Source organism: Xenopus tropicalis, chromosome 4 (genome assembly GCF_000004195.4).
Source record: "Xenopus tropicalis strain Nigerian chromosome 4, UCB_Xtro_10.0, whole genome shotgun sequence".
NCBI lineage: Eukaryota > Metazoa > Chordata > Amphibia > Anura > Pipidae > Xenopus > Xenopus tropicalis.
The window spans coordinates 135936835-135947388 of NC_030680.2; the positions used below are offsets into that span (position 1 = coordinate 135936835).

Sequence of the window (10554 nt, forward strand, 5' to 3'; positions counted from 1 at the left end):
CACAGCAGAGGCATGTGTTTTAAGCAGCCATGGTCACTACTGGTAACTTAAAGAGCTGAAATTCTGTTTTTTTAAATTGGAATTTTGGCTCCTCTAGTGCAAAGAGCGCTATTGTGCACTTTGCACTAGCAATGTGCCCACCCTAACCCCTGTGGTGATGCTGGGCACAGTTAGAGGGTGCAATGGGGGGGTTATGCAGCACTTGGAAGAGAGTGACAAAGGGGACCAAGTGTTAATTGCTCCATTTTTAAACCAGAAATTCAATTTTTCTAGTGCAGGGAGCACAATCAAGCTCTCCACACTAACGATGTTAGAGCTAGAAATGGCACTGGAGGGGTGCCTAACATTTGGCACCCCCCAGTGATTGAACCTTTCCTTCCAGTGGCGTAACAAGAATGCACAGGCTCCCCTCTCATGAATATCTTTATAAAGGCCAGGAGTGCACAACTGCCTTCCCACCGCCCCCTCCTCTGCCTGCTCACAAGTGGTGATAGCGCACATACTTTCCTGGGACAAAAGTGGCTATAGAGGAAGCGAACCCCATGGTCCGGGCCCCGCCACTGCTGGGTCTGGTTCCTCTATAGTTACGCTACTGTTTCTTTCTTCTTTAATAGTATAAATACCTATACAGGTGTAGGATCTGTTATCCAGAATGCTTGGGGCCTGGGATTTTATGGGTTAAGGTGTCTTTCCTTAGTTTGGATACCTTAAGGCAGGGATCCCCAACCTTTCTTACTCATGAGCCACAGTCAAATGTAAAAAAACTTGGAGAGCAACACACGCACCATAAAAGTTCATGGAGGAGCCAAATAAGGGCTTTGATTGGCTATTAGGCAGCCTCTATGCACACTATCAGCTTACAGGGGGCTTTATTTGGTAGTAAATCTTGTTTGTATTCAACCAAAACTTGCCCCCAAGTCAGGAATTCAAAAATAACTACCTGGTTTAGGGGCAACGTCCAAGGGGTTGGTGCCACTGGCCACTGGTTGGGGATCACTGCCTTAAGGCTTTAAAATGGTTGAAAATGGTTCTGGTTAAAATCTGATATACCATAGACTGCCCAGCAGTACCTGAAATCAATAACATTTCACTAAAGAAAGGAAAAACAAAACTCTAGCAGTGATCCCCAACCAGTGTCTAGTGCCATTATTACATTTCTGGCTTGGAGACAAGTTTTGGCAGCCCAGAGACACAGTTTTACTCCAAGCAGAGTCTCCTGCAGGCCAGCAGTCCCCATGGGCCTACCAAAATATACCAAAATGTTCGGGGACCCCTGCTCTAAAGCAATCTTTCTAACTGACTTAACTCCTCAGGAATTGCCCCTTCCCAATGCATAAAAAAGGCTTATTGTCCTAACAATCCTAAATGCAAGAAAAAATAACTCATTAAACAAATAAATAAACAGAAAAATGTGATATTTTATTTATACAAGAAGTAGCAAGTGGTTATCTGGGAAGTTAACTTCCAGTCATCTGACTGACACTTCCTTATGGATGGTTCCCTCCAACTGATACGCCGACTCCTGAAGCTAGAAAAATTCTAGATTTTTTTTAGCGTTTTATATGATGGGGATCCATCAAAATCTTTTCTTATCTTCTGATCCATTACTGTAGTTACTAGTGATTCTGTTTGGTCATTATTCTCTCCTCTGCATATTTTTCTGTATTTTTAGTCCATCTGTGTATATCACTAATGACAAAGGTACTCAGAGGTAGTCCCCACTCCCTGTTCCGCTCACGTGAGGAAGGGCAACTGTCCTTCCTCATCCAACCCACCCTCCCATGCGGCACAGAGATTCAAAGAACGATAAAATGTGGGGAATATTTTCATGTCAAAACAGTCTTAACATGCAGCCATGATCATCTATCCTGAGATAGAACAGGCATGAAACGGTTATGATCAGGCGTTATTCCTTGCACTATTCTGAGTACCATTTATGTTGTCTCTTCTTCTTTCTTCTCTTCATTTTCTCACTGTTATTCTCATTACTTATTCACTTTTGGTCTCTTTAAAATATCTGAGGGAAAACCAGTACTCACAAAAGCTGGTTTCTTAGGCTTGGGGCAAGTACATATTTGCCCTTTGCAGAATATACATGGATGTTGTTTAAGCTTTTCTTTGTCATCAAGTTTTTTGACTGTATCATTTACCTTAAAAGGCTTTTCTAATACAGGTTTGGTGTTGGAGAGCCTATACAGGCTCTCATTCGCTCTTTCATTGCTTCGGTCTCGTAGTTGTTTAGTCTCTTTCCTCTTTGGCTTTGCTTGGACAGGTTCTAGTTTAGGAAGCTTTAGATCTATAAAGTCTCTTTCCTTATGTAACACAGATTCCTTCACTTTTAGAGGCTTTTCTGTTGCAAGTTTGGTGAATCTTTGGTTGTCTCTTTCTTTGCTATGATCTCTTACTTTCTCTTTTCTCACTATCTTTGCTTGATCAAAATTCACATTAAGGAGCTTTAGATCTTTCTTTGGCACCACAGGGTCCTTTGCCTTTTGGATTGTTTCTGGTATCTGTTTGGTGCACTGCTTGGCTCCTTCTAGGCTTTCAACTTGCACTTTAATGCTAGGTTTGACACTAGCTTTCTGGATGTCAGGCTGGGTGTCCCTAGCAGCATAACGCTTTTCTAAGAGATGTGGTTTTCTAATAGCCGTTCCTTTCACTAGCAGGTCTGGTCTTTGAGCTTGAATTGTTTTGATGACAGGCTAAAATGTAATGTGTTACAAATTGTTAGAACAGAAGTGCATTAATGCAATGGTAGTTTTAACCCTATGATATGTGTAACCTTTTCAAAACAATATTTAAATAATGGCTGCTAATCATTAAAAGGTTTTCAGACCCAGTTTACTCCCTTGAATGTAACTATGCATTTACTTTCCCAGTTATTTCAAATAAATTTAATTGATTGATATATACATACCTGTTGATATAGGAGCTCAAAGTCTCCCACATAACACTCGCTGTCTTGTTTTCGGTCAAGAATGACACGTAGGATGTCTTCTTGGACCTGTGCACTGAGCCTGCTGCTTACTGATGTAGCTTTTGAGAGTGCAGGGCTGGCATTGATTTCTATCAGCCATGGCTGGAAATTCTCGCCAAACATAAAGTCTGCACCGTATAGATGGAAAGTATTTTTCCTGTGCTCGACTTTATCCTGTGCACTCTTCATTGTTTGGATGATAATTTCTTTCATTCCTGGCAAGATTATGTCATCCCAAGCATTGGTTGCTCCTATCTGCTGCAGATAATCCTTGAACTGGTGGTCGAACCACATGTTCTCAGCAGGAAGATCTGGGTGACGTTTTGGGGAATTCTTATAATGCTTCTGTACGGCATTGTTGCATAGATGTACAGAGCTGCAAAGACAAAAACAATAATGCATCACGGTTTGTGTGCTTGTAGCTCAACAACGAGAAAAACCATCTTATAACTTATATCTTATATAGTTTATGTATGTGAGTTATATAGTTTATGTATGTGAGTGTATAGATTGGTAGGTGTGGGTTGTGTGTGCTGGGTTTACTTGGATTATATTATATAATGCCCATATCAACTGCAGGAAATGATCTAAGACAGGGCATTGCTTACTAAATATGCTTTTATATCTAGTGTTAATAGAAGGTCCCACATATATATATATATATATATTATTTTACCTGTGTAGAGTCTCCAAAGAGAAACACTGAGATGAGAAGCGGAGATAACACCTCTTGTAGAACCATACAGTCAAAGGGTTCCAATCCGTTACCATGAACCACTGACGCACATCAAATTTGGTTCCATGGATTAGGAGTGGCCGCTCAATGTATTTCTGCACTACACATAATTCATCATCTACCATCACTGGATCAAAATCCACAACTGATAGTATGCGTTCCAAATTATCCTTGCACGTAATCCCTAAAAAAAGAATGTACAGTTAACAGCAGAACAATTTCATATTATTATTATTAGACATATTATTACCAATTATATATTTTCTAATAAAAAATTTACAAAAGGTCTCTCACCTTTTCCTTGGGATCTAGCTCCGGGTTTTACAATCCAGATGTTCCTTCCACCTTCAATATCTAACTGTGGGAACACTGCTTCTAGCTTATTTAAGAGATAACGGCACTGCTCTGCATAGAGGTGAGCATGGTCTATAGATGCGCCGTCACTGCAAAAAAGACACAGATAGGGGTCAGGTTGTGTTGCAATTATCCCTTCCCCCTCCCCAACACACTGATTTTAGGTTTTGTACTATGTATAATAACATGACATTACTTACTGGATGACCCGGTAATAGCTATGTAAGAATTCTTTCCAGAGTTCAGGTGATTTAAGTTTAGACACTTTCTGGTCTATGTCATTGTGCTCCTTATTGTTAAGGTACGTCTCACATATTTCCATAGCTGTGGAGAGGACGTCTAATCGCACACGTCCTCCGCGAGTCGACCTTTTAGCTTTTGGTAAAAAAAAAAATACAGGAAAAGGATCAATAAAATGCATGAAATAGAACATGGAATAAACACAGTTAACAACAAAGAGTATCCCCTTTAAAAAAACAACATTTCTTTCTTCAGAATGTCTAAATAGGGATTTGTGAATCTCTTAGCTGGTAGTTATTGTTCATAACACCTATATGGGGCACTTATGATGTCTTTTTTTCGATTTGGATGCTAAATGTTGTGGAGCCACAGTATAATATGGATCAGGGATCCCCAACCTTTTTTACTCATGAGCCACTCAGATGTAAAAAGTGTTGGGGAGCCACAGAAGCATGAAAAACGTTCTTTGGGGATGCCAAATAAGGGCTGTGATTGACTATTTGGCAGCCCCATGGGGACTGCTGGCCTGCAGGAGGCTCTGCTTGGAGTTATACTGTGTCTCTGGGCTTCCAAAACTTGTCTCCAAATCAGAAATGTAAAAATGGGCACCTTTGATATAGATCATTGACTTTGAATTTTTTAAAAATTACACAAATTCCAGCAAATAAAGTTATGGACAATATCTTGACCAATGAAGAAGCTGTAATATTCCAGGACACTCATGGTAGAAGAACTGATTTTTTTTTACTTACCAGTTTTTGCCAACCACTGTTTCTGTGGGAATCTGCTTTTTTCAAACACATATATTGGAGCGTGTGTATCTGAAACCCATTTCAAAATTCCACGGGCAGCTGTTTGCAAAAAGTCATCTAAAGGAAAAAAGGAAGACATCATTAGAATATATATATAAAGTGAGGTTAGATAAACTGTACATTAAGCAAAATAATGGGCCATTATTCATACAGTGCTTTAATAAATCAGCGAAATACCTATCGCTTAGAAACAACAAGATTGGTCTTCCTTCCCCATATTATAGGGCGGATAACCGAGGACATGTGCACTTACCGATAAATTCCTCTTTCTCACTTTCCTTTCCCAGTTTGTAGCAACGTGGGATAAAGGAGTGTGGATTAACATCTGAAAACCAATGCATTTCGCCTACAAGGTCAGACAACCCCACCTAGAAGAAAGATACAAAAATGAGATGATATAGTATGAACTAAGATTTAAAGAAAAGTATGTACATGGGTCACTGAACAGCATTTCATTAAACGATCAAATAATTATCCCCAGCTCTTAGCTATAAGGCATATATGAATATTATAGCGTTGTGGTAAGCTGTTATATACCAAAGATATACCAAGGGGACCCAAAGAAAGGAGAATTATCAATCAAGGTGCCAAGGTATATAAGAGACCCCTATAGAACTGTACTACTTTGTATTCATAAGAATGATTTAGGTAAGTAAAGCCGTTAAAGGGTATTTACCTTGGTTGTAAAGCACTTGGAATTGCGAAATTGGTTTATTAGTTGATCCTTTTTGAGTAAGGAATAGTCCATCATGTCAGATCTTGCAACCCAGAAGAAGCTGGGTTCTTCATTGCAGAGAAGCTTTGCCTACAAAATGGAAAAAAGGTTGATTATTAATAATGATAAAATAAGTGTTCACCCAACATCTCATGCTATTTGATCTTTAATCTGGATTTCCAGGGGTGTCATGAAGGGTAAATAGGCATTTCTCCCAAGTCTCATGACTGTCCCCCCCCCATCACTGCCTTAAGCGAATTTAAGAAGCCAACCCCTATACTCTATGTACTCATATAGCAGCACAAAACAAACTTCACATATAGGTTTACCAACCATGTGGCTGTTTATGAGAGAGAGCAAGTTCATTTTATATTTACAGATTAAAGGTTTTATTTACCTTGATAAGCTCTATTCCTTCTTCTTTTCTGGCATCTTCACCTAATAAACCAAAACAAAACATGTTTATGATCATGCTCTAAAATTCAGCATATAGGAATTGGGAATTTAGGAATGGTATATATCTTTTTATAAACAGAGAAAAACATCCTAATACTCTCAGGTTGTTTAACTACAACTCCACGGAGCTTGGCTCATGAACAGGTTATGACAATAAAGTCCAAACATTCACTCAACATTTCCAAGGCTCAAAATAAGTTCTTATCCCATATCTCATCCACCCACTCTTCAGTTTATCCCTCCAGGGTCGGACTTGTGGGCCCCGCCGGCCCAGAACAGATCCCTGCTGGGCGCTCTAGGGCCCGCAGGTCCCCTCCTCCCAAAGCGCCTAAGTATGCATGCTCGGGGAGGGGCTTGGGGGTGTGGGGACCATGGTGGGGGACCCTTGGGGGAAAGGTTACACACAAAGGTTCTTTGTGTGATCTTACCAGTTTTGAGGGGCATTTTTTCCACCCATCCTCTTTTCAGCAACAAGTCTTGCAGAACAGGGTAACAGCCACGCATAGTGAATATCTTCTTATTCTGTGAGTTTGTAGAAAGACACATTATTATATATATTGTCATTTTTTTCTTAGTTATATAAAAGGCTAACAGTTATGAGCCACCATAGGATTAATGGTTTCCACTAAACCTTTAATATAGAGAACTGTAATCAATAAAACATAGGGCAAATATGCTCTGATTGGTAAATGAGCAGGACCCTGTGATTGGACACTTAACTGTGTACTCTGAATGGTGCTTGTAGCTTTAAATACTGTATGATTTCAAAAATTCTTTAGCCTATGATTAAGTGCCTAACCAAGCTAGAAGGCTGAGGATTGGACATGCCTAACCAAGCTAGAAGGCTGAGGATTGGACATGCCTAACCAAGCTAGAAGGCTGAGGATTGGGTATCCCTAATCAAGCTAGAAGGCTGAGGATTGGGTATCCCTAATCAAGCTAGAAGGCTGAGGATTGGGTATCCCTAATCAAGATAGAAGGCTGAGGATTGGGTATCCCTAATCAAGCTAGAAGGCTGAGGATTGGGTATCCCTAATCAAGCTAGAAGGCTGAGGATTGGGTATCCCTAATCAAGCTAGAAGGCTGAGGATTGGGCATCCCTAATCAAGCTAGAAGGCTGAGGATTGGGTATCCCTAATCAAGATAGAAGGCTGAGGATTGGGCATCCCTAATCAAGCTAGAAGGCTGAGGATTGGACATGCCTAACCAAGCTAGAAGGCTGAGGATTGGGTATCCCTAATCAAGCTAGAAGGCTGAGGATTGGACATGCCTAATCAAGCTAGAAGGCTGAGGATTGGACATGCCTAATCAAGCTAGAAGGCTGAGGATTGGACATGCCTAATCAAGCTAGAAGGCTGAGGATTGGACATGCCTAACCAAGCTAGAAGGCTGAGGATTGGGCATCCCTAATCAAGCTAGAAGGCTGAGGATTGGACATGCCTAACCAAGCTAGAAGGCTGAGGATTGGGCATCCCTAATCAAGCTAGAAGGCTGAGGATTGGACATGCCTAACCAAGCTAGAAGGCTGAGGATTGGGTATCCCTAATCAAGATAGAAGGCTGAGGATTGGGCATCCCTAATCAAGCTAGAAGGCTGAGGATTGGACATGCCTAACCAAGCTAGAAGGCTGAGGATTGGGTATCCCTAATCAAGCTAGAAGGCTGAGGATTGGGTATCCCTAATCAAGCTAGAAGGCTGAGGATTGGACATGTCTAATCAAGCTAGAAGGCTGAGGATTGGACATGCCTAATCAAGCTAGAAGGCTGAGGATTGGACATGCCTAACCAAGCTAGAAGGCTGAGGATTGGACATGCCTAATCAAGCTAGAAGGCTGAGGATTGGACATGCCTAATCAAGCTAGAAGGCTGAGGATTGGACATGCCTAACCAAGCTAGAAGGCTGAGGATTGGACATGCCTAATCAAGCTAGAAGGCTGAGGATTGGACATGCCTAACCAAGCTAGAAGGCTGAGGATTGGACATGCCTAATCAAGCTAGAAGGCTGAGGATTGGACATGCCTAATCAAGCTAGAAGGCTGAGGATTGGACATGCCTAACCAAGCTAGAAGGCTGAGGATTGGACATGCCTAACCAAGCTAGAAGGCTGAGGATTGGGCATCCCTAATCAAGCTAGAAGGCTGAGGATTGGGTATCCCTAATCAAGCTAGAAGGCTGAGGATTGGGTATCCCTAATCAAGCTAGAAGGGATTAGACATCCCTAATTATCTTACACCTATACTTTTATATGCAATGGAATAAAAAAAACAGTAATTTCTTGTACTGGTAGGTAACTAACCTTTATAGCTGTCTCTACCAAGGTCCTTGTGCTCTTCAGAAGATCGAGATCTTCTTTTGTGTTCCTGGTGGTATTCTTCACAAACGCGTTATGAATAAATTCTAATAACAAAATAGATTTCGTTTTACTTATTGCCAACATAACCTGTTTTTTTCTATATATTGATGGCATTTTACTATAATATTATTTATTCAATTAGATTCAGTATTATGCTCACTATGTTCCCCTTGCTATGTTCAAGATGGAACTAAACCTGCCAATAATATTGGTATTTCAGGAAGTATGCATAATTGCTTTTCATTGCAATTACATTTACAAATAACTGCAAAACCACGTTTTTAAAGTAATCCATATATATATTTAATAGCTGACATGTAAAATAATGACATTATTTTCCGTCATTAATAAAAAATCTGTATTTGGGTGGATACCCCCAAATAATATATATTAATATATAGTGGAATCACAGACTTTGGCTACTTGTTAAATGGCTACCTACCATCGCGTTTGGGCTTCTCTTTTTTGGTACAAGTTTTTCTTGTAAAAGTTAAAGGTTTGGTTTGCTGTGTTTCAGGTTTTTTCTGTAGAAAAAAAATGAACTGTTATGAGACCATTAGAACAATTAGTGCCTATTTCATGTAATAGGGCCACTAGCATTGTTTTGCCTCCAATAAGGAGTAATTATATCTTAGTTGGGATCAAGTACAGGTACTGTTTTATTATTACAGAGAAAAGGGAATCATTTAACCATTAAATAAACCCAATAGGGCTGTTCTGCCCCCAATAAGGGGTAATTATATCTTAGTTGGGATCAAGTACAGGTACTGTTTTATTATTACAGAGAAAGGGGAATCATTTAACCATTAAATAAACCCAATAGGGCTGTTCTGCCCCCAATAAGGGGTAATTATATCTTAGTTGGGATCAAGTACAGGTACTGTTTTATTATTACAGAGAAAAGGGAATCATTTAACCATTAAATAAACCCAATAGGGCTGTTCTGCCCCCAATAAGGGGTAATTATATCTTAGTTGGGATCAAGTACAGGTACTGTTTATTATTACAGAGAAAGGGGAATCATTTAACCATTAAATAAACCCAATAGGGCTGTTCTGCCCCCAATAAGGGGTAATTATATCTTAGTTGGGATCAAGTACAGGTACTGTTTTATTATTACAGAGAAAAGGGAATCATTTAACCATTAAATAAACCCAATAGGGCTGTTCTGCCCCAATAAGGGGTAATTATATCTTAGTTGGGATCAAGTACAGGTACTGTTTTATTATTACAGAGAAAAAGGAATAATTTAACCATGAAATAAACCCAATAGGGCTGTTCTGCCCCCAATAAGGGGTAATTATATCTTAGTTGGGATCAAGTACCCTTGTATAATTACTCCAGTGGGCCCTTCACCCCCCCAGTCCGAACCTGTTTATAATCATAGTATAGTATAGTATAATCAAGTATATTGTCCCCATGAACACCCCCAACTTACCCGAAGCATCTTTGTGCTTCAGTTGATGTTAAAGGCCTGTAAGATAAAAACAAGATATCACTATTGGGTTCAACAGTATACTAAATCTTCTGAGAAAAATGCACACAAAAACACCCATTGACATTAAAGCATTTTTAATAAATGTGAAAAAAAACACCCATTGACTAATGTAGTTAACTTTAATGCATTTTGATAAATTTCCGGCGTTTCACCAATTTTTCCCCGGTTTCACAAGCTTTTCAGTGAAGCGAATTGGGCCAGATTTGTTCGTCACTAATCATAAACTATGGGGGTCATTTATAGTGATGAGCAAAATTTTTCAGCAGGCATGGATTCGCAGCGAATTTCCGCGTTTCGACTTTTATGCAAAATGGGTGTAAAAATTCACCACGTAAAAATTCACATCACAGCAAAAAAAATGACGTACACTCGAAAAATTGACGCACAACGTTCAATTTTTCTTGCCGTGCATCA

General features: G+C 39.8%; 2 protein-coding genes across 2 annotated transcripts; both read right to left on the minus strand.

Moving 5' to 3' along the window:
• Positions 1-1398: 1398 nt before the first annotated feature.
• On the minus strand, positions 1399-4442 carry LOC100489248 (tubulin monoglycylase TTLL3). Its single transcript, XM_018093253.2, has 5 exons — positions 4268-4442; positions 4008-4156; positions 3654-3897; positions 2918-3353; positions 1399-2702 (listed from the first exon to the last, which is right to left on the minus strand). Exons 1-5 carry the CDS (start codon positions 4387-4389, stop codon positions 1986-1988), a joined length of 1668 nt encoding a protein of 555 aa, XP_017948742.2. The 5' UTR covers positions 4390-4442; the 3' UTR covers positions 1399-1985.
• Positions 4443-5780: 1338 nt separating this feature from the next.
• On the minus strand, positions 5781-10089 carry LOC116410514 (protein monoglycylase TTLL8-like). Its single transcript, XM_031901356.1, has 6 exons — positions 10081-10089; positions 9085-9166; positions 8586-8686; positions 6719-6812; positions 6232-6272; positions 5781-5924 (listed from the first exon to the last, which is right to left on the minus strand). Exons 1-6 carry the CDS (start codon positions 10087-10089, stop codon positions 5781-5783), a joined length of 471 nt encoding a protein of 156 aa, XP_031757216.1.
• Between the last annotated feature and the right edge of the window lie 465 nt (positions 10090-10554).

What these genes read in the sequence shown, in the direction of transcription:
- LOC100489248 (XM_018093253.2), bottom strand. Translation starts at nt 4,389, where the DNA reads ATGGAAATATGTGAGACGTACCTTAACAATAAGGAGCACAATGACATA. An exon ending in AGCTATTACCGGGTCATCCA is followed by an intron (nt 4,157 to 4,267) that starts GTAAGTAATGTC and finishes TCTTTTTTGCAG; the next exon opens with TGACGGCGCATCTATAGACC. An exon ending in TCTTTGGAGACTCTACACAG is followed by an intron (nt 3,354 to 3,653) that starts GTAAAATAATAT and finishes TTGTCTTTGCAG; the next exon opens with CTCTGTACATCTATGCAACA.
- LOC116410514 (XM_031901356.1), bottom strand. An exon ending in AGAGAAGCCCAAACGCGATG is followed by an intron (nt 8,687 to 9,084) that starts GTAGGTAGCCAT and finishes TTTTGTTATTAG; the next exon opens with AATTTATTCATAACGCGTTT. An exon ending in AAAAATGCCCCTCAAAACTG is followed by an intron (nt 6,273 to 6,718) that starts GTAAGATCACAC and finishes TTGGTTTATTAG; the next exon opens with GTGAAGATGCCAGAAAAGAA.